Source organism: Carcharhinus amblyrhynchos, chromosome 22 (assembly GCF_965287045.1).
Source record: "Carcharhinus amblyrhynchos chromosome 22, sCarAmb.v2.hapA, whole genome shotgun sequence".
In the NCBI taxonomy this organism is placed as follows: Eukaryota; Metazoa; Chordata; class Chondrichthyes; order Carcharhiniformes; family Carcharhinidae; genus Carcharhinus; species Carcharhinus amblyrhynchos.
In genome coordinates this window covers 34,530,550-34,554,876 of record NC_137345.1, presented here as the reverse complement: position 1 = coordinate 34,554,876, position 24,327 = coordinate 34,530,550, and the positions used below count along the sequence as shown (strand labels likewise).

General features: G+C 42.8%; 1 protein-coding gene across 1 annotated transcript in view; it reads right to left on the bottom strand.

The window, feature by feature from the left end:
* Nucleotides 1-24,327, bottom strand: part of LOC145356777 (lysine-specific demethylase 5B-like) — a 340,420-nt gene that overhangs the window by 4,658 nt on the left and 311,435 nt on the right. Inside the window, exons 26-27 of the mRNA XM_080209644.1 lie at nucleotides 23,957-24,174; nucleotides 22,359-22,685 (exon numbers count right to left, since the gene is read on the bottom strand). Coding sequence (XP_080065770.1) covers nucleotides 22,359-22,685; nucleotides 23,957-24,174 — 545 coding nt within the window. The remainder of the gene's footprint in view (nucleotides 1-22,358; nucleotides 22,686-23,956; nucleotides 24,175-24,327) is intronic.

Sequence of the window (24,327 nt, the reverse complement as noted above, 5' to 3'; positions counted from 1 at the left end):
CAGGGCTCCACTGTATGGGAACATCGAGGAATCAGCCCAGCAACAAAACTGAAGGTCTACAGCGCCGCAGTACTCACTACCCTCCTGTATGCCTGTGAAACGTGGACTGTGTATTGAAGGCATGCAAGACAGCCCAATCATTTCCTCATGACTTGTCTTCGCAGAATATTACACATCCGTTGGCAAGACAAAGTACCAGACACTGAAGTTCTCTCTAGAGCAAGTCTACCATCAGTCCACAGACTGCTGATGAGAGCACAGACCCAGTGGGCAGGTCATGTCATCCATATGTCAGACGAGCGCATACCCAAGCAGCTCCTTTTTGGGGAACTCTCTGCTGGAAGATGCTCACATGGAGGGCAGAAGAAGCATTTCAAAGACATACTCAAGGCCTCCCTGAAGTTGCTTGACATTGACACGACCACCTGGGAAACGCTGGCACAAAACCGCTGCCTCATCCACAAAGGCTGTCAAGCTCACAAAAAAGCACAACTTAAGTGCGAGCTGCACAAGTCCAGAGCCACCAGCGCAACAACTACAATGTCTACACAAGTCTGTCCAATATATGCCAGGACATTGCGTGCCCGAATTGGCCTGATCAGTCACCTTCGGATACATCGCAACCAGCCTCAAAATGACTAATGGTGTCAAGGTCCTCATTGATGACATAACACGTGAAAGTACTCGGCAATGACGATCTCCAATTAAAGAGAATCTAACCATTTCCTCTTGACAATCTATAGCGTTATCATTACTGAATTCCCCACTATCAACTTCCTGGGAATTGTCACTGGCCACAACTGGACCAGCCATATAAATATTGTGGCAAGACGAGCAGGTCTGAAGCTGGGAATTTTGTTGTGAGTAACTCACCTTACAAATTTTTGAAGCCTGACAACCATCTGCAAGGAGAAAATCAGGAATATATGGAGTACTCGCATACTCTCCACTTGCCTGGATAAGTGCGGTTCCAAAAATGCTCAAGAAGCTTAGCACAATCTAGGACTAAGCAGTCCACTCGATTGGCACTCCACTGACCACTTCAAACATTCCTTCCTCCCACTACTGGCACACAGTGGCCAGAACTGACATGGAGGTGGTACTGGATAAACTGTCTTAACTTAAAGTTAATAAGGCACCATGACTTCATGAAATGGACCCAAGGATATCAACAGCTGCGAGGGTGAAAATTGCAAAGGCACTGGCCGTAATTTTCCATTATGGGGTGAAGCCAGAAGACTGCAGAACTACAAATGTTACACCCTTGTTTAAAAAAGAGTGTACATATGTTCCAGTTTAACCAGTTAGGGATGAGGGAAAGAAACAAGGTCAAAAATAGGTTAATTAAGGAGAGCTGCATGGATTGTTAAAAGCAAATTGTGCTTAATTAAATTGGTGCTTTTTTGAAGAGGTAACAGGTTGAATAGCTTGATGAGAGTAATTACTGTTGATGGGCTGTACATGATCTTCCAAATGACATTCAATAGTGCTGCATAACAGACTTGTGAGCAAAGTTAGAACTCATGGAATAGAGGAGACCATAACAACATGAGAAGAAATGGACTGGAGGAAGATTTGTAGTGGGTTCCCCAAGGGATGATGCTGGGACTTGCTTTTCCTGATATGTGTTAATGAACCAGACCTGAGCACAATTTCAATATTTAATACAAAACTTGGTGGTACTAAAAACTGTGAGAAGAGTGTAGAACTTAAAAAAGGACACAGACAAGTTGGTGGAATGGGTAGACGAAATTCAACACAGAGATATGTGAATTGATATATTTTGATAGGAAGAACATGGAAAGTCAATAAAAAAGGGACAATTCTAAATGGGTTGCAAGAGTAAATGGACCTGAGTGCAGCCATTGAAGGTGGCAGGACAGATTGAGAGAACAGTTATTAAATCATACAGTATCCTAGGCTTATTAATCAGGGCACAGAACACAAAAGGAGTTAAATTTGTATAAAACACAGGTTCAGCCTCAACTGAAGTACTGTGTCCAATTATGGGTGTCCACAATTTAGGACAAACATAAATGCAACACAGATTGTAGAAAATATTCTTGAAAATGGTCTCAGGGTTTAAGAAATTTAAGTAGATAGATTGCAAATGTTGGGATTGTTTTCCTTTTAGAAGAGGAGATGGAGAACAGATGTGATAGAGATATTCAAAATCATGAGGGATTTGGAGACAGTAGGTTAGAAAACTGTTCCCATTGATGGAAGCATCAGGAATGAGAGGGCACAGATTTGAGATAATTGGCAAAATAAACAATGGAGACATGAGGAAAACATATTAATGTAGTGAGTGGTTACGATCTGGAATGAGTACCTGAGCGTATGGTGGGGAAGTTCCAATTGCAGGAATTCAAGAGGGAACAGGAATTTATTATCTGAAATGGAAGAATGTGCAGGAATACAGGAAAAGGCAGGGGAATGGCATGAGGTGTACTTCTCATTTGGAGAGCTAGCTGAGACATGATAGACCGGCCTCCTTGTATCCAGAACAATTCTGTGATTCTGTGTGTGTCATATACAAGATACACGACAGCAGTTTGCTAAGATTCCTTCGACAGTGAAGTACAGAAAGTGAAGGTGGAACATATGATCGCAATTAGAGCTGGCAAAAGTAGGGATAATCCCAAGATACTCCAAAAATACATCAATGGGAAGAGAGAACCAGAGAAAGAGTAGGGCACATGCGGGACCAAGGGCACAATCTGTGCTTAGAACCAGAGGACACTGGTAGAATGGTTGAACCAGTGCTTCACATACATCTTCACCCAAGTGGAGGAGGATGAAGGTATGGGATTCAGGGACAGAGACTGCGACATACTTGAACAAATTGACATAGGAATTAGAAGATGCTGGCAGGCTTAAAAGTGGACAAATTTCCATCCAGGTCCAGATGAATTATGTCTTAGGCTGTCACGGGAGGCAAAGGAGGAAATTGCAGAGCACTGACTCAAATTTTTAATTCCTCTCTGGCCACGGGGGGGGGGGGGGGGGGGTGCTAGAGGACTGGAGAACAGCTTATGTGGTTCTACTACGTAAGAAGAGTTGCAGAGATAACAATAATGGGGAGATGCCAGCATTGGACTGGGGTAAGCACAGTAAAAAGTTTCATTACACCCAGTGTTGCAGAGATAAGCCAAGGGACTGCAGACTAGTGAGTCTCATGTCAGTGGTAGGGAAACTCCTGGAAAAAATTCTGAAGGAGAGCATCTATCTCCAAAGCTTGATCAGGGATAGTCAGCATGGCTTCATCAGAAGGAGGTCATGGCTATGGGTTTCAGCAAAGGGCCACATGGGAGACTTTTAAAGAATGTAAATACACATAGAATACAGGGTAATTTCAAGTGGATTCCAATGTGGTTTAACTGGAGGATAGCAAATGTTGTCCCCTTGTTCAAGAAGGGGAGTAGAGACCGTCCTGGGAATTATAGACCGGTGAGCCTTACTTCTGTTGTGGGCAAAGTTTTGGAAAGAATTATAAGGGATAGGATTTATAATCATCTAGAGGGAAATAAATTGATTAGGGATAGTCAACACGGTTTTGTGAAGGGTAGGTCGTGCCTCACAAACCTTATCGAGTTTTTTGAAAAGGTGACCAAAGAGGTGGATAAGGGTAAGGCAGTTGACGTGGTGTACATGGATTTTAGCAAAGCGTTTGATAAGGTTCCCCATGGTAGGCTATTGCAGAAAATGCAGATGCATGGGATTGAGGGTGATTTAGCAGTTTGGATCAGGAATTGGCTAGCTGATAGAAGGCAGAGGGTGGTGGTTGATGGGAAATATGCAACCTGGAGTTCAGTTACAAGTGATGCACCTCAAGGATCTGTTTTGGGGCCACTGCTGTTTGTCATTTTTATAAATGACCTAGATGAGGGTGTAGAAGGATGGATTAGTAAATTTGCTGATGACGCCAAAGTTGGAGGAGTTGTAGACAGTGAGGATGGATGTTACAGGTTGCAGAGGGACGTAGATAAGCTGCAGAGCTGGGCCGAGAGGTGGCAGATGGAGTTTAATATGGAAAAGTGTGAGGTGATTCACTTTGGTAAGAGTAACAGGAGTACAGAATATAGGGCTAATGGAAGGACTCTTAGTAGTGTTGATGAGCAGAGAGATCTCGGGGTACATGTACATAGCTCCCTGAAAGTTGGCACCCAGGTTGATAAGGTTGTTAAGAAGGTGTATGGTGTGTTAGCTTTTATTGGTAGAGGGATTGAATTTTGGAGCCGTGAGGTCATGTTACAACTGTACAAAACTCTGGTGCGGCTGCACTTGGAGTATTGCATACAGTTCTGGTCGCCGCATTATAAGAAAGATGTGGAGGCATTGGAAAGGGTGCAGAGATTTACCAGGATGTTGCTTGGTATGGTGGGAAGGTCTTATGAGGAAAGGCTGAGGGACTTGAGGTTATTTTCATTGGAGAGAAGAAGGTTACGAGGTGACCTGATTGAGGCATACAAGATGATCAAAGAATTGGATAGGGTGGACAGTGGGAGCCTTTTACCTTGGATGGTGATGGCTAACACAAGGGGACATAGCTTTAAATTAAGGGGTGGTAATTATAGGATGGATGTCAGAGGTAGGTTCTTTACTCAGAGGGTAGTAAGGTGGTGGAATGCCCCGCCTGCAGCAGTTGTGGACTCGCCAACTTTAAGGGCATTCAGATGGTCAGTGGATAGGTGTATGGATAACATTGGAATAGTTTAGGTTAGAGGGTCATTAGATTGGTTCCACTGGTCGGCGCAACATCGAGGGCCGAAGGGCCTGTACTGCGCTGTAATGTTCTATGAGACAGAGAGTGATGACAGAAGGCTGCTTTAGTGATTGGAAGCCAGTGTCAGTGGAATACTGTCTTGGGTCCCATATTATTTGTCGTTTATAAAAAAAGACATAGATAACTATGTGGGGGTAGGAATAGTAAGTTTGCGGATGACACAAAGATTATCCAGGTTAACAGTGAGGCTGAATGTATTGGTCTACAAGAAGATATAGACAGGATGATCCAATGGGCAAGTAAGATGCAAATAGAATTTAACTCTGAAAAGTATGAGGTGGTACACTTTGGAAGGAGTAATTTGACCAGGAAGTATTCAATGAATGGCATGGCACGAGGAAGTTCTGTGGAACAAAGGGACCTTGGCATGGTTGTCCATAAGTTTCTGATGGAGTTAGGGCATGTTAGTAGGGTGGTGAAAAAGACATATGGAATACTTGCCTTTATCAGTTGAGGCATAGATTACAAAAGCAGGCAAATCATATCGGAGTTGTATAGAACTTCGGTGAGGCCACAGCTAGAGTACTCTGTGTAGTTCTGGTGGAAAGAATGTGATTGCACTGGAGGGGCACAGATGAGATTCACCAAGATGCTGCCTGGGATGGAACATTTAAGTTACGAAGAGAATTTTGACAGACAGTTTTCATGGAAGCAGAGGACTGAGGGGTGACCTGATCAAGGTGGATACAGAGCAGTTGTTTCCCCTTATTTGAAGAATAAGTCATGAGGGACAAAAGTTCAAGGTGAGGGGCAGGAGGTTTAGAGGCGATGTGAGGAAAAGACACTTTTACCCCAGAGGGCAGTGACAGTCTGGAATGCACAGCCTGGGAGAGTGGTAGAGGCATGTTGCCTCATATCCTTTAAAAAATATCTGGATGAGCATTTGACACGTCATAACATTTAAAGCTATGGGCCAACTGCTGGTCAATTGGATCAGGTGGGAGCTCAGATGTTTCTCATGTGTTGGTGCAGACTCGATGGGCCAAAAAGTCTCATCTGTACTCTATCCTGCCATTAGCACTCGGCATGTTTTAACATTCAAGACTATGGCCAAGTGCTGGTAAACTGGATTCGAAGGGACATCAAGTGTTTCTCACTTGTCAGTGCAGACTCAATGGGCCGAAAGGCCTCTTCTGCACTGGAAGATTCTATGATAGCAACTCCCAAAGGATAACCTAGAAGAACAAGGGCAGCAAATGCATGGGAACACCACCTTCTGCAACTTCCCCTCCAATCCATCCTGACCTGGAACTATTCCGCCATTTCTTCGCTGTTGCTGGATCAAAAACCTCCTACAGATCTCCCTCCTGAACAGAGTGAGTGTACCTGCAGCACATGAACAGCAGCAGTCTAAGACACGACTCACTACCACCTTCTTAAGGGCATTGAGGGTTGCGCAGTGACTTGATTTTGCCAGCAGCACACATATTCCATCAACAAAAAGTGATTTTAAATGAAGTTTCAGTGGATGTAGGGTGTTGTTGGGTGGTCCAGCATTTTTTGCCCATAGAGCATTGGTGATATCAGGAAAAAATAGAATAAAAATAAAAGTTAATGACACCACACCTGAATTCTTCTGAAAAAAGAAGAATTAATAGCGCAAATGGATTCATGCCATGTTGGTAATTCTGCAACCACATCTTCAAGTTTTTGAGTTTTTTTTTAAGTGTCCAGTTATAACCTCCTTAATGACTGATACCAACACTTTCTCCATGAAGACATCAAGCTAACTGTATTATTTCTGATCCCTTTCTTCTTGAATTTTGAAAACTGAACACCAACCACTTTATTAGCCACCTCTTTTAAGACCCTGGAAAGAAGTCCACCAGGACCCGACGACTTGTCAGCCCTCAGCTCCATTAACTTGCTCAGTACAACTTCTCTAGTAATTGCAATTTCACCTAGTTCCATTCCCCCTTCAATCTCTTTGATTTCCAGGTATTCTGGGAATGTTTTTGTATCGTCTATAGTGAAGACAGAAGTAAAACGTCTAATAATTTCATCTCTCATTTCTTTATTTACTATTAACTCACCATCCTCACTCACCAGAGGACCCACACACATTTTACTTTTTTCTCCTTTAGGGTTCTTCCCTAACTTGGAATCCTTACATGGAATCCTTAACAGCGCAGAAGGAGGTCATTTGGCCCATCGAGCCTGCACCGACAACAATCCCACCCAGGCTGCATCAACCTAACCCACGCATCTTCGGAGTGTGGGAGGAAACTGGAACAGCCGGAGGAAACCGATGCAGACACGGGGAGGATGTGCAAACCCCACCCAAACATCTTCAGTTAACCACGAATGGTGATTCCTCCCCTTAGACTTTTTCTTTTTGGTAGGAGTATACTTGTTCTGAAATATCCCTTTAAATATCTGCCACTGCTTCCCTACTGACCTATCCTCTAACCTGGTATCCCACTTCATTTTAGCTAGCTCAGCTTTCATGTCCACATAGTTGCCCTTATTTAAGTTTAAAATACTCGCCTTGGCTTCAAGTTTTAAAGTTTATTTACTAGTGTCATAAATAGGCTTATATTAAAACTGCAGTTAAGTTATTGTGAAAATCATCACACTTCGGTGCCTGTTCGAGTACACTGAGGGAGAATTTAACATGGCCAACGCACCTAACCAGCTCATCTTTCGGACTGTGGGAAGAAACCAGAGCATCCAGAGGACACAGGGGAACATGCTGACTCCACACAGACAGTGACCCAAGCCGCAAATTGAACCCAGGTCTCTGGTGCTGTGACGCAGCAGTGCTAACCACTGTGCCAGCCCACTCTTCTCCCTTTGAAACTGGAGTAAAATTCAATCATATTGCAATTGCTACTAGATGGGGATGCCTTCACTCATTAATTAATCCTGTCACGTTACAAAATACTTAGTTTTGTTCCAGAAACTGTCTCAGGAATTGTCTTGAAACAGTCTATGAACTTTTCAGCCTGCAGGTGCAGCAGGTGGTCAGGAAGGCGAATGGGATGCTGGCCTTCATAGCGAGGGGGATTGAATATAAAAGTAGGGAGGTCTTGCTGCAGCTGTATAGGGCATTGGTGAGGCCGCAGCTGGAGTACTGTGTGCAGTTTTGGGCGCCGCACCTGCGCAAGGATATTTTGGCCTTGGAGGGAGTGCAGAGGAGGTTTACTAGGCTGATACCGGAGTTGAGGGGGTTGAGCTATGAGGAGAGGCTGAATAAACTAGGCTTGTACTCGTTAGAGTTTAGAAGAATGAGGGGAGATCTCATTGAGACGTATAAGATGATGAATGGGATGGATAGGATAGAGGTGGAAAGACTCTTCCCGCTCAAAAAAGACAGTAGGACTAGGGGGCACAGCCTCAAGATAAAGGGGGGGCAGTTCAGAACGGAGTTGAGGAGGAACTTCTTCACTCAAAGGGTGGTGAATCTCTGGAATTCTCTGCCCGTTGAAGTGGTGGAGGCTGCCTCGCTAAATATTTTTAAGAAGCGGGTTGATGGGTTTTTGATAAGAGAGGGGATTAAGGGTTATGGGGAGAGGGCGGGAAAGTGGAACTGAGCCACGACAGATCAGCCATGATCTTATTGAATGGCGGGGCAGGCTCGAAGGGCCAGATGGCCTACTCCTGCTCCTATTTCTTATGTTCTTATGTTCATCCAGGCTCCAATCTGATTTTTCCGGTTTATGTGTAGATTAAAATCACCCATGATTATTGCCATCCCTTTATTACAAATATCCAATATTTTTTCCTGTATATTTTGTCTTACATTAGGGTTACTGATAAAGGGGCCTATAGTGAGACTTCTTTCCTCTATTTTTTCTCATCTCCACCTAAAATGGATTCTACATCTTGTGACATTAGTATACCTTCAAGGAATGTATGCTTTCTTCAATCATGTTCTTTGCAGCTACCAGCAGCTTTTTCTTTCATTGTTGCCGAGCTGGCTAGTAGAAGTCCTTTGATAGCTGCTTCAACAGTTTAATTGGGGGTTGTTTATTTTTACTCAGGGCCTCAGGTACTTTCTGGGATTTTTTTATGACCTTGCATTGTGAGGGAAGATTGATTGACAAGTCAAAGTCAGCTGGTTCCTCCCTAGAAAAACCTAAGGAATCATTTCAGTTTTAGTTTTAAAGGGGGATGGATATCAAATCAAAAAGCAGTGTTTTTCTCTCTCTGGTATTGGAAATTCTGCTGGATACTTGGAAGCAAGACCTTCTGCTGTTGGTGGGTTGCTAGTTAGTACTTCGAATTTCTCTCTCCCTGCTGTTTTGGGAGGCTGTTCTACTCCAAGCTTGTCTGTTTGTGCATCAAGAGAACTGCAGCATTCAACCAAAGGAGTAAATTCCAGCATCACATGAGCATTTGTATTTTCTGTGCTAAACCTGTGGCAAGGGTTTTATACAAGGAAGTTTGATTGATTGGAACATTTCCCATATTCATCAAGAGTTATACAATATCATGGTTGTTTTTATTCTTGTAATTGGTAAAAGTTGTTATTTTTGTTTCTATAAATGTTAACTGCATTCTTAAAATAAACTTTGTTTGATAAAGCTTCCTAGTGAGTCAGTTGAATTGTACCTGAAGTGAAGAATTTCATGCTTACCCTAGCCAAGTTCAAAGTGCAAAACTTATGATCTAGGTGGGCTTCATAAAACACTTTGGAGTTTCTGAACTGAATAGGAACAATCCTGATCTCCAGAACCAAGGTCATCTCTAACTATTGCTCCAATGTCATCTTTTATTAACAGTACTAACCCACCTTTATCAAGCTTGCTGTTCTTATTGAATGTCATATACCGCTCAATATTCAGGACCCAATCCTTGTCATCCTAAGGCCATGAGTTATCAGCTCATTTTTTTTTAAACTTCATTGTGTGCTGGCAATAAATTCATTTTATTACGAATGCTATACACAGTCATATACAGAGCCTTCAGTTTTGTCTTTTTTCTCCCCTATTACTAGCATGGTCCGCTGCCTTGAAACTACTTCTTGATTTGCTACATCTACCCCTCCTGTTTCGTTTAAAGTCCTTCTTACTTCCCTAGTTATGCAATTCATAACAAAATGGTGCAGGTGTAGACCGCCCTAATAGTATAGTCCTCACTTTCCCCAGTACTAATGCTACTAGCCCACAAACCAGAACATACTTTTCCCATATAGTCTCTGAGCCGCACAATTATTTTTCCCAATTTATTTGCCCTATGCCAATATCCACATGGCTCAGGTAATAATCCAAAGACTTTAACCTTTGAGGTTCTGCTTCTTAATTTGGTATCTACCTTCTTATACTGACTGTGTAGAGCTTCTTTCCTTGTTCTGCCCATATTGTCAGTAGTTACATGGACTACGATAAAGAAAGAACTTGGGCCCAAATCCTCAGGTCTGCAGACTGCTGGAGACTGGATGCATGTTGGGCAATACACATAGGATCCAACGGAAGTCCTGACACACATACATACACATGAGAATTGTTTGGGAAATTTTAAAACTTCAAATGGGTTCATTTCCTGCTGTCTGGGACTCTTTGCAAATGTCTCCTATCCTGAGCTTTGAGTAGAGATTTCAGCTAGCTGCATGCTTACCCAGGAAATGTTAGTTTAGTACCTAATTTAACAGCTGCACAACACAACTGAACGCCACAACTGAAGCCCCCAGTCACCCCCTCCCAAAATCAACTAACCCCCAACCCAACTGACACCCCTTGACCCAACTACTGCCCCCACACATCCAATTAACTCCACTGACCTGACTAATTCCCCCAAACACCTGATCACTTATTACGGCCACGCACCACTCCTCCCACACTAAACGCATCCCTGACCACCTGACTGCACTCCCAACCAAACATTAATCCACTCAACTATTCACCCATTTATGCATCTACTCATCACATTCATTCATTAAAATAAATGCACCTTACCTGAGTATGGCAGCTAGTGCTATAAAAATTGGGTGTATCTCCATTCCTTCAATTATTTTGCACTTGCTAGACTTGCCTGCACAGACTGATATCTGCTTCAGCTAGGATCAAAAGTCCCAGCTGAAAATTGGCAAGTCAGGTCAGAAACAAGGACAGTGGCAATGTTTCCAGTATTGCCACTACCTGGAAGATCTGGCCCTCAACATTCCACGATACTTGACCTTTTGAAGCGACAGGCAAAATAGGAAAGAAGGGGGGGTTGGCGTAATAATAAAGAATGGGAATAAAGAGAGAGGTGAGAAAAGATCTTGGAGGCAATTCTCCCAAAAAAATTGTAAGTGCTGAATTGGCAGAAAAAAAACGGTGTAATTCACAATTTTTTTTCAGTGTGAGTTCAGACAAGAATCTGCCATGCGCTGTGCAATGCAGAGGTCACAATTGGGAATATCATTAAAAGTTTGGGGGGGGGGGGGTGTCCTTTTCATGTTGGAGCCTGACAGTTCCAGGACTCTGTGCATGCACAATGGCCCTGAACTGTCAGCCTGTGCTTTGCTGGCCAACTTGATCATCCCCCCCACCCCCCACGGGGGAAGGGGAGCAAGATATTGAATTTAATGATCAGCCATGATCATAATGAATGGTGGAGCAGGCCTAATGACCCAATCCTGCCTTTTCTACAATCCTTCCTACATTTCTCTTCAATCTATCATCATAACTGAAGTTTCTAATCGCTGGAACCATTCTTGTAAATCTCTTCTGCACTTTCTCCAATGTGTTCACATCTTTCCTATAGTGTATAACTGTACTCAATATTCCAGCTGAGATCTAAGTAGTGCATAAGCCCTTCCTTGTTTTTGTACTCTATGCCCCGATTAATAAAACACAAAGTACTATTTGCTTCAAAGTACTATATCTCGTCACCTGACCTGCCACACTTAATGATCAATGCACGTATACACCCAGGTCAGTCTGTGCCTGAACCTGGTTAAGAATTTTACCCCTTATTTCATTTTGTCTTTGTGCAGGGGATGGTCATGTGTCACAAACTTGATTGAGCTTTTTGAGTAAATGACAAAGACGAATGAGGAGGGAAGGATGGTGGATGGTCTCCATGGTCTTGAATAAGGCCCTTGACAATGCCTCCCAGGCTTATACAGAAGGTGAAGTCACATGGGATCTCTGGTGAGTTTGTGAAATGGATACAGGACTGGCTACGTCATAGAAGACAGAGAATTGCAGTGAAAGGGTGTTTTTCTGACTGAAGATCTGTGATTAGTGGTGTTCCACAGGGATCAGTGCTGGGATCCCTGTAAATGATTTGGAGGCGAATGTAGGTGTTCTACAGTAAATGGCAGAATCATTAGAAGCATTAACATACAAAGGGATCGAGGTGCACAGATCCACAGTTTCCTGAAATGGCAAGACAGGTGGATAAGGTGGTCGAGGGTCATTATCTCAGAATTACTCCCTGTGCCATGTATCAATGAGGCTAGAAATAGGAAGATAGTACAGCTCAACATGTGGCTAAACAGCTGGTGTAGGAGGGAGGGTTTCTGATTTCTGCACGAATGGGATCTCTTCTGGGGTCGTGGGACTGTACAAGAAGGATAGGTTGCATCTAAGCTGGAAGGGCATACATATTCTGGCCGGGAGGTTTGCTTGTGTCACCTAAGCTGGAAGGGCATACATATTCTGGCTGGGAGGTTTGCTTGTGTCACCTGGGAGGATTTAAACTAGTTTTGCAGGGATATGGGAATCAAAGCAGAGGTGAATTAACTGAAGGGGAACTAGACAGTAGAGCCAGTAAGACTTAGAGGAAGAGCAGGCAGGATATGGTTGCTAACCAAAGAGGGTCTAGTGGGCTAAAGTGCATTTGTTTGAACGTGAGAAGTGTAACAGGGAAGGCAGATGAACTTGGAGCTTGGATTAGTACTTGGAACGACGATGTTGTTGGTGTTACAGAGACTTGGTTGGTTAAGAGAACTACAGGACTGGCAGCTTAACTTTCCAGGATACAGATATTTCAGGCAGGATAGAGGGGGATGTAAAAGCGGTAGGGGAGTTGCATGACTGGTTAAGGAGAATATCACAGCTGTAATGCGGGAGGATACCTTGAAGGCTCATGCAGCAAGGCAATATGGGTAGAGCTCAGGAATAGAAAAGGTGTAGTCACAATGTTGGGGGTTTACTATAGGCCTCCCAACAGCCAGTAGGAGATAGAGGAACAGATAGGTAGGCAGATTTTGGCAAGGTGTAACTAGGGAACAGGTCATACTTGACCAGTATTAGAGAATTGAGCCTGGCCAGGTGGTCAATGTTTCAGTTGGAGAGCAGTTCAGCAACAGTGACCACAATTCAGTAAGCTTTAAGGTACTGATGGATGAAGATAAGTGTAGTCCTCAGGTGAAGGGCTAAATTGGCAAAAGGCTAATTACAATAATATTAAGCAGGAACAGAAGAATGTAGATTGGGGTCAGATGTTTGAGGGCAAAATAAACATCTGGCATGTGGGAGGCATTCAAGTGTAAATCATAGAAATCACAGAAATGCTACAGTACACAAAGAGGTCATTTGGCCCATCGAGTCTGCATCGACCACAATCCCACCCAGGCCTACCTCCATATCCCTACATATTTACCCACTAATTCCTCTAGCTTACGCATATCAGGACACTAATGGCAATTTTTAGCATGGCCAATCAACATCTTTGGACTTTGGGAGGAAACTGGAGCACCCGGAGGAAACTCACGCAGACACGAGGAGAATGTGCAAACTCCACACAGACAATGACCCAAGCCAGGAATTGAACACAGGTCTCTGGAGCTGTGAAGCAGCAGTGCTAACCACTGTGCTACCGTGCCACCCCAAATTAACAGGAATTCAGGACCAGTGCATTCCTATAAGGAGGAAAGATAAGTATAGCACGTTTCGGGAACCTTGGATAACAAAAGATATTGTGAGCCTAATCGAAGAAAGGAAGCATTTGTCAAGGCTAATTGGAGGCTGAGAACACAGGAAGCAAGTGTGGAATACAAGGGAAGTAGAAAGAAACTTAAGCAAAGAATCAGAAGGGCTAAAAGGGGTCATGGAAAGTCATTGGCCAGCAGGATTAAAGAAAACCCCAAGGCTTTTTACACATATACTAAGAGCTAGAGGGTCGCCAGGGAGAGGGTTGGCCCACTCAAGAACAGAGGAGGGAATCTATGCGTGGAGCCGGAGGAAATGGGTTAGGTATTAAATGAGTACTTTGCATCAGTGGATGATGAGTCTGGGAAAAGGTGTGTACATAGTTTGGGTTATGTTGAGATCAAAAAGGAAGTATTAGGGGTCTTGAAAAGCATTAAGGTAGTCAAGTCCTCAGGGCCCAATGGGATATACTTTAGAACACAGAGAAGCAAGGGAGGAAATTGCTGGGGTCTTGAGAGAAATCTGTGTACCCTGACTGGCATGATGTAGAGATGCTGGCATTAGACTGGGGTAAACACAGTAAGAAGTCTCACAACATCAGGTTAGAGTCCAACTACCCTGACTGGCTACAGGGGAGGTCCCAGAGTTTGGAGAATAACCAATGGTGTTTCTTTTTTAAGGGTAGCAAGGGTAATCCAGGTAATTATACACTGGTGAGCCTTACGTCAGTGGTAGGGAAATTACAGGAGAGGATTCTTCAAGACAGGATTTACTCCTACTTGGAGCCAACTGGACATATTCGTGAGAGGCAACATGGTTTTGTTAAAGGAAGGTCATGTCTCAATAACTTGGTCGAGTTTTTTGAAGAACTGACAAAGATGATTGGTAAGGATAGGGCAGTGGATATTGTCGACATGGATTTCAGTAAGGCCTTTGACAAAGTCCCTCATGGTAGACTGGTGCAGAAGGTGAAGTCACACAGGATCAAAGGGGTGCTGGCAAGGCGGATACAGAACTGGTTCCGTCATGGAAGATAGAGGGTAGCAGTGGAAGGATGCGTTTATGAATGGAGGGCTGAGACGAGGGATCAGTGCTGGGACCTTTGCTGTTTGTATTTTTTATATATATATATATGAAAATATGATTTGGAAGAAATGTAACTGGTCTGATTAGTAAGTTTGCAGATGACACAAAGGTTGGTGGAATTGTGGATAGCGATGAGTACTGTCAGAGGATACAGCAGGATATAGATCAGTTGGAGACTTGGATGAATAGATGGCAGATAGAGTTTAATCCAGACAAATGTGAGGTAATGCGCTTTGGAAGGTCTAATACAGATCGGAAATATACAGTAAATGGCAAAATCCTTAACAGTGTTGATAGGTAGAGGGATCTGAAACTGTCAATGCAGGTGGAGAAGGTAGTCAAGGAGGCATACGGCATGCTTGCCTCCATTGGCTGGGGCATTGAGTTTAAAAATTGGCAAGTTATGTTGCAGCTTTACAGAAGCTTAGTTAGGCCGCACTTGGAATATAGTGTTCAATTCTGGTTGCCATACTACCAGAAGGATGTGGAAGTTTGGGGAAGGTGCAGAAAAAATTTACCAGAATGTTGCCTGGTATAGGGGGCATTAGCTATGAGGAGAGGTTGCAGAAACTTGGTTTATTCTCATTGAAATGAGAATGTTGAGGGGTGACCTGAGAGCAGTCTACAAGATTATGAAGGTCATGGACAGAGTGGATAATCAGAAACTTTTTCCCAGGGTGGAAAAGGGGGCATAGGTATGAAGAGTGAGAGGGCAAAGTTTAAAAGAGATGTACGAGGCAAGTTTTTTTTTTTTACACAGAGGGTGGTGGGTGCCTGGAACTCACTGCCGGGGAGGTAGCGGAAGTGTATGCGACAGTGACTTTGAAGGGACATCTGGACAAATGTATGAGTAGGATGGGAATAGAAGGATATAGTTCCTGGAAGGGTAGGGGGTTCTAGTTCGGACAGGCAGCATGATCGGTACAGGCTTGGAGGGCCGAGGGGCCTGTTCCTGTGCTGTAATTTTCTTTGTGCTTTGTCAAGGTGGTGTATAAGAACATAAGAACATAAGAAATATGAGCAGGAGCAGGCCATCCAGCCCCTCGAGCCTGCCCCGCCATTCAATAAGATGATGGCTGATCTGTCGCTGCTCAGTTCCACTTTCCCGCCCTCTCCCCATAACCCTTAATCCCCTCTCCTATCAAAAACCCATCAACCCGTGTCTTAAAAATATTTAGCGAGGCAGCCTCCACCACTTCAACGGGCAGAGAATTCCAGAGATTCACCACCCTTTGAGTGAAGAAGTTCCTCCTCAACTCTGTTCTAAACCGCCCCCCTTTTATCTTGAGGCTGTGCCCCCTAGTCCTATTGCCTTTTTTGAGCGGGAAGAGTCTTTCCACCTCTATCCTATCCATCCCATTCATCATCTTATACGTCTCAATGAGATCTCCTCTCATTCTTCTAAACTCTAACGAGTACAAGCCCAGTTTATTCAGCCTCTCCTCATAGCTCAACCCCCTCAACTCCGGTATCAGCCTAGTAAACCTCCTCTGCACTCCCTCCAAGGCCAAAATATCTTTGCGCAGGTGCGGCGCCCAAAAATGCACACAGTACTCCAGTTGCGGCCTCACCAATGCCCTATACAGCTGCAGCAAGACCTCCCTACTTTTATATTCAATCCCCTTCGCTATGAAGGCCAGCATCCCATTCGCCTTCCTGACCACCTGCTGAACCTGCAAGCTGGGTTTTTGCGACTCATGCACAAGGACCCCGAGGTCCCTCTGCACCGTCGCCTGCTGCAGTTTTTCGCCACGTAAGTAATAGTCCTTCCTACCATTTTTCCTACCAAAGTGGACCACCTCACACTTGCCAACATTAAATTCCATTTGCCATTTCCTGGCCCATTCGCCCAGCCTATCTAGATCCTTCTGCAGACTCTCCACACCCTCCGCACAATTTGCCGTTCCCCCAATCTTGGTGCCATCAGCAAATTTCGACACTCTACACTCGGTTCCCTCCTCCAGATCATCTATATAAATGGTAAAAAGCTGAGGCCCCAGCACCGACCCCTGGGGCACTCCACTAGTCACCATCCGCCAATCCGAATAGCACCCGTTGACCCCCACTCTCTGCCTCCTATTTGACAACCAATCTTCTATCCACGCTAACACCTTACCCCCAACTCCATGTCCCTCGACCTTCTGCAATAACCTCTTGTGAGGCACTTTGTCAAACGCTTTCTGAAAATCTAGAAAGACCACATCCACCGGCTCTCCTCTATCCACTGCCCTAGACACATCCTCATAGAACTCCAGTAAATTTGTCAGACACGACTTCCCTTTAATGAAACCGTGCTGCGTCTGCTCTATCAAGCAATTCCCTTCAAGATGCCTCGCAATTTCCTCCTTGATGACAGATTCTAACATTTTACCTACCACTGATGTTAAACTAACCGGCCTATAATTCCCCGCCTTTTGCCTGGCACCCTTCTTAAACAACGGCGTAACATTAGCCGTTTTCCAATCATCCGGCACTTCCCCGGAATCCAGCGACGTTTGGAAAATAACCACCAAGGCATCCACTATCACCTCCGCCATTTCTTTCAGAACCCTCGGATGCATTCCATCCGGTCCTGGGGACTTGTCCACAATCAGCCCCTCCAGTCTGTCGAGCACCGCCTTTCTAGTAACAGTAATGTCATTAAGACCCTCCAGTCCTACCACCTTTCTATCGCTAACACCCGGCAAATTATTCACGTCCTCCTCCGTGAAGACAGAAACAAAAAAATTATTCAATACCTTAGCCATATCCCCATCCCCTACCATATCATACCATACCCTAACATATCACATCACATCCCCTATGTATGACACGTTTGCCTTCATCAGTCAGGGTATAGAGTATAAAAATTGGCAAGTCATGTTGCAGCTGTATACAACTTTAGTTAGGCCACATTTGGAATACCGCATACAGTTCTGGTCGTCACACTACCAGGAGGATGTAGAGACTTTGGAGGGGTTACAGAAAAGGTTTATCAGGACAGGACGTTGCCTGGTTTGGAGGATATTAGCTATAAGGAGATATTGGATAAATGGTTTGTTTTCACTTGAACGTCAGAGGCTGAGGGGCAAGGCAACCTGATGGAAATTTACAAAATTATGAGAGACATGGATAGAATGGATAGTCAAGAGTATTTTTGCCCAGGTAGAAATGTCAAGGGGACATAGGTTTAAGATAAAAAGAGGAAAGTTAAAGGAGATGTGAGAGGCACGTTTTTTTTTACAGAGAGGGTGGTAAGTGTCTGGAAGCGCTGCCACAGAAGATAGTAGAAGCAGATAGAACAGCAATATTTAAGAGGCATCTTGAAAGAAACATGAATAGGCAGGGAATAGAGAGATACAAACAGCACAGAGGCAAAAGGTCTTTAGTGTAGAAAGGTGTCATGTGTTGGCGTAGGCTTGGTGGAAGAACGTCTTGTTGTATTGCTCTTTTTGTTTGTCTCTTCATATTCTTCCTACCTAAATGCATCACCTCACACTTCTACACACTGAATTTCATCTGCCATCTATTTGCCCACTCGACCAACTGGTCTATGTCCTTTTGAAATTCTACACTGTCCTCTTCATAGTTTATAATATTTCCAAATTTTGTGTCATCTGCAGACGAAGATCTAGATAATTAATATATATCAGGAAAAGCAAAGGTTACAATTGCAATTTCTTGGGAACATCATCACAAACCTTCCTCCAGCCCAAAAAATATCCATCAGCTAATATGCTCTGCTTCCCATTAGTCAGCCAATTTTGTATCCATGTTGCTACTGTCCCTTTTACTCCATGAGTTATAACTATTCTCGCAAGTCTGCTGCTTAGCATTGTCAGAAGCATTACCCTCAACAACCCTTTGCTAACTCCTAAAAAAAAGCCAGCAAGTTAGTTAAACACTTTAATTTCCCCTTTAGAAATCTTTGTTGATTCTTCCAAGACAAATCACATTTTCCCACGTGACTACTAATTCTATCCCAAATAATTATTTCTAGATTCTTGTCAATTACTGATGTTAAATTGAATGGCCTGTAATTGCTGGGGCTATCCTTACAAACTTTTCTGAACAAGGGCATAACATTTGCAATTCCCCAGTCTTCTGGCACTTCTCCTGAGTCTAGAGAAGACTGGAGTTTCTTCCACTATGGACTGCACATCTTCAATTCCCATTCTTACTTCCTTCAATATTCTTGGATGTATCTCATCTTATTCTTGGGCCTTGTCAACTTTCAGTATAGATAATCTATTCAACACTCCCTCCTTATGTATTTTTAATCATTCTAGGGCCAGAATTTCTTCATCTGTCACATGTCCTGGGTAGCATCTATCCCCTTGGTAAGATGGATGCAAAGTATTAATTTAATACCTCAGCCACGTCCTCTGCCTTCGTGTGTAAATTTCCTTTTAGATCCCTAATCGGCCCTACTCCTCCTTTAACCACCCTTTTACTAATTATATGCCTATTGAAGACTTTGGGATTCTCCTTTATGTTGGCTGCCAGTGTTTTCTCATAATCCACCTTCGCTTCTTAAATGAGGTTTCTCAGCTTCCCTCTGAACCATCTGTAATCCTCTTGGTTCTCAACTATATTTTCTACCCGGCAACTGTCATAAGTATACTTTTTCTTCCTTATCTGAATTTACATCTCCAGGGAGTTCTGGATTTGTTTGCCCTACCTTCTTCTAAGGGCAGTGAGGTGGGTAACAAATACCGACCTTTTTAGTGATGCTCACATTGCATAAAATAAAATTCAAAAAGTATGACACAAAAGGTTAATGTGCAAGGTAAGAACTCATTGAGTTGCTGGCACGAATGGCAGATTGGTTAATAGAGAGGAGGAAAAAGTAGGGATAAAAGTGGCATTTTCAAGTTGGCACGCTGTAAATAATGGAGTGCTGCAAAGACCAACTATTAACAATCTAAACTAATGTCTTAGATGGAAAGGCCAAGAGTACTGCATCCAGGTTTTCTCATGATACAAAGCTAATTTGGAATGCAAGCAAAAAACTGGATGAAGATATGTGAGTGGGCAACAGAGTGACAGAGTATAGTGTGGGATTTGTAAGAACGTTAGTCATAAGAATGGAAAAGTAAAATATCTTGTAAAAGACATGAAATTTGTAAATATTGTTGTTCTAAGGTACTTGGGTATATTCACACAAGGAACACAGAGTTGGCTTTGATTTGATTTATTGTCACATGTATTAGTATACAGTGAAAAGTACTGTTTCTTGTGCTATACAAAGCATACCATTCATACAGAAGAAAACGAGAGAGTGCAGAATGTAGTGTTACAGTCATAGCTAGGGTGTAGAGAAAGATTTAACTTAGTGCAGGGTAGGTCCATTCAAAAGTCTAATGGCAGCAGGAAAGAAGCTTTCTTGTGTCGGTTGGTATGTGACCTCAGACTTTTGTATCCTTTTCCTGACGGAAGAAGGTGGAAGGGAAAATGTCTGGGGTGCATGGGGTCCTTAATTATGCTGTCTGCTTTGCCGAGGCAGTGGGAAGTGTAGACAGAGTCAGTGGATGGGATGCTGGTTTGTGTGATAGATTGGGCTACATTCATCACCTTTTGTAGTTTCTTGCAGGCTTGGGCAGAGCAGAAGCCGTAAAAAGCTGTGATACAACCAGAAATAATGCTTTCGATGGTGCATCTTTAAAAGTTGGTGGGAGTCATAGCTGACATGCCAAATTTCCTTAGTCTTCTGAGAAAGTAGAGGCTTTGGTGGGCATTCTTAACTATATAGTTGGCGCGGGGGCGGGGGGGGGGGGGGGGGGGAGGTGGTGGTGGTGGTGCAGGACAGGTTGTTGATGATCTGGGACATCTAAGAACTTGAAGCTCTCGACTCTTTCTACTTTGTCCCTGTTGATGTAGACAAGGGCATTTTCTCTTCTACGCTTCCTAAAGTCAATGACAATCTCCTTCGTTTTGTCGACATTGAGGAAAAGATTATTATCACCCCCTCAGTTCACCAGATTCTTCATTTTGTTCTCATATTCTGTCTCATCATTGTTTCAGATCTGACTCACTATGATGATGTCGTCAGCAAACTTGAAAATTGAGTTGAAGGGGAATTTGGCCACACAGTCAGAGGTGTATAAGGAGTATAGTACATGGCTGAGAACAGGGAACAATATCATACTTTACTGCAAACGAATTGGAGCACAAAAATAAGGCAGTCTTGCTACAGTTTTGTACAGCTTTGGGAGTTTAGAAGAAGAAAAGGTGATCTTAATGAAACATATCAGATTCTGAGGGGGTTTGACAGGGTAGCTGCTGGAAGGACGTCTGCCCTTATGGGGAATCTAGAATCAGGGACCAATTTCAAAATAATGGTTCTCCCATCGAAGCCTGAGATGAGGAGGAATTTATTTCCTCAAAGAGTTGTTAAGTCTCTAGAATTCTCCACCCCAAACAGCAGTGGAGACTGGGTCATGGAAATATTCAAGGCCAAGTTAGAGAGATTTTTGATCAAGGGATCAAGGGTTAAGGGAATCAGAAACCAATCAAATCAGCCATGATCTTATTGACTGGTGGAGCCAAATGGCTACTCATGCTCCTATTTCTTATGATCACTTAATTTCTTTTCAACGTTTACACTGAACCTGAATGCGCAATAGCTATTTTCCCTACAATTTTCCTGCTCTGTCATTGGTCTCAAACCTAGCAGCCCTCTGGCACCAATCCCAAAGTATGTTTGTCACTTGCCTTAAACACAATCTTGCATCTCCACATTGCTGGATGTTGCAGTTCCTCTTCCTCTCACAGAAGAGAGAATGCAAAAAAAAAGTGGGAATGAAAAGCACTTAATGAAAGTGCTTTTCATGAAATATATGTTCTTAATAGTCATACATCATCACTGAAGGAGTTGCTGGTTCTTGCTTCCAATATTTACAAATCACATTTCCAAATTAAGTCCCAGTGTGAGAAAAAAAGCAAATAAGTAATGAGAGAAGGAGCAATTGAGCAAAACAGTCATTAATATACTCTATTAAAACTTCCCAAAACACATATGAGTGTTATCAAATAAAATCTGACACAAAGCCAAACGGGAGCAATCAGAGCAAATGATCAGGTGTTGGTCAAAGAGGTATGTTTCAAGGAGGGTATTAGAGAAGGAAGACAGAGCGAGCAGAAAGGTGAGAATTTCAGAGCTGAGGGTTTTGGCAATTGAGTCATGGCCACATATGGCATAGATGTTTAAACAGCCAGCATTGGAAGAGTGCAGATATTGGAGCTAGAGCAGATTAGAGATAGAGCTGAATCAAATCCCTCCAAGGATCTAGGTTATGTAGGTTAACAAGCAATGGGGTAATGGACATGGAGCAAATTGGGATACAGGCAGCAGAGTACATTGGAATTCAAATTAATTAATTTGAATTAATCACAGAGAAAAAGAAAAAAACTGAAAAAAAGTAATAAGATTTCATTGAAGTTTGCTATTTTGAACCTATTTATGCCTTTTGATGAAAGGTGATACCCAAGTTAAATAGCTTGCAACTAAAACTCCAAAAATTAGGATTTGTATCAGACGGTTCTGTAGTGTACTTGTAAATGTAGCCCAGAAACAATATAAATTTCATCCTCAACTCTCTGTTCATTATTCTGCAAAATAAAACCCTCTTCCATTAAAATATCCAAGTTTATTTGCATCTATTATGCTCCAATGTAGTGACAAAAACTGTATGAATACTGACCTCATCTCCCTCTGGCTGCTGACAGCTTTCTGCAGGGCAGATTGCATCATCATCTTCAGAGTCCTCTGGTTCAGAATACGGGGGCTCCATTATCACAGACAATGCCTCATGAGGCTGTAGAAATTCAAAATATTTATCTGCTTCTATTCTCACCAAGCTTAGGTCTTTTGATTTTTCTTGATGTAATTTGAGATTTCTCTTTTTTGGGTTGCTTAGTTTTTTAAATTTTTCTCTCTTTTCACCCATCGAATCATCTTTTTCAAGCCGTCTCTTCTTTTTCTCACAGTTTCCTTCTCTTTCCACTGGCTTTAAACAGCAACCTTCATCCTGAAACATAACAGACAGCACAATCAACTCCATCAGGCAGAAAAGGGCTGCCGAATGCCACCCTCTCAAATTCTGTGTGGTATTATTGTGCATTTGTCCCTGATTACTGGAGAGTTCTTGTGATTACGAATCACCTATAAAGATTCTCTTTGTATTTATGTTAATATATTGCATTGTGCAAAATTTAACTTTCAAAGATTTCATTTTGTGGCTACTTATGATTTCTGAAATGAATTTATCCAAAGGAATAAACATCTCAGGTAATTTGACATATCCGGAGCAAAAAACTGCAAACTTCCCAGTACACATTCTTCTGTTAGCTAGGAAAGTTAAAATATTCATTTCTCACAGGTCAATTTCTACCTTGATGGAGTTTGAGAGTTCTTTATATTTTACATTGCCAGCTATTGGAACCACTAATGAATAGGTTATGCCATGTGACCATCTGCTCGTTATATAAGGGTGATGGTAATGTATCAAAACAGAAACATCTGGCAAAGGGTCATCCAGACTCAAAATGTTGGCTCTATTCTCTCTCCAGATGCCGTCAGATCTGCTGAGATTTTCCAGCATTTTCTGTTTTTGCTTCAGAAAGCTGCAGCACCCCCTTGATAATGTGGCAGTCCCATAAAATTGCATGGTTTTTATCAGCCTGAATGATGTACTCAGCACATTGTAACAGAATCATCTCCCATTTCATGATGATAGATCAAGCAATTTGGCATCGGAGCTAGCTAACTACACTGTTCCAGAAAATTAGTATGAATGAGACCTGGAGGGGAAGAGCTGGCTCTCAGTGATGGGAGATTGGTTTGAGAGAACCTTGCAAACAAACGCCTTAATACACTGGTTAATCTTCAGCATTAAGTTCAATGGGTGCAATGACTTCAAATTTGGAGCCCTTTGCAACTTATTTAGTCTTGAGTAGGAGGAAGCAGGTTCATTGTAGCAAACAGGAACGCTACCCATGTTTATTTTCCTTACTTTGACTTGAAGACTAAACTATGGTGTTGACAAGCACAGAAGTGACCAAAAAGACAAGCAAAGCAAAAAGGACACCTACATCATCATCAGATGATATCTAGGATGTTCCACATACCATCCATCATGTGCTGGTTTCCTCAAAATTTAATTAAATATTTAAAATAATTGTCATTGAGCTTATCTAACCTGGAAAAGTGCCAGTGGTAGAGGCACATTTGGGACAATATTTACAGGGTGACTGCCCAAATACATTGCTGTTCTGCTATCGAGTCTTTGCAGTCCCATACCTCAGCTGTAGAAGAACAGGTCTCTGCAAGACACTGCATGACCTTCATTGGTTCATAGTTCAGTAGTTCAGCTTGTTGCTGGTGACCTACTACAGGGTACTGAGCTGCCCACAAAATCTGGTAAACGTGTTGCATCTCAGGCAGTGAGACCTGCAGCAGAAGAGCCTCCATCATTAGTTCATCAAGTTGAGACCTCACATCATCAGACAGGCACAACCCTGCAAGAGTAGACATTTTAAAAAGTTATTTCCCTAGCCAGCATTCAAAAGTTCAGAGTTGCATGAGTTTTCAAAATATTTGTTTACAAAACTTTGTCTAAGGCTTATATTATGAGAAGATTTTCAAGGACAATAAACAAGAATCAATATTTG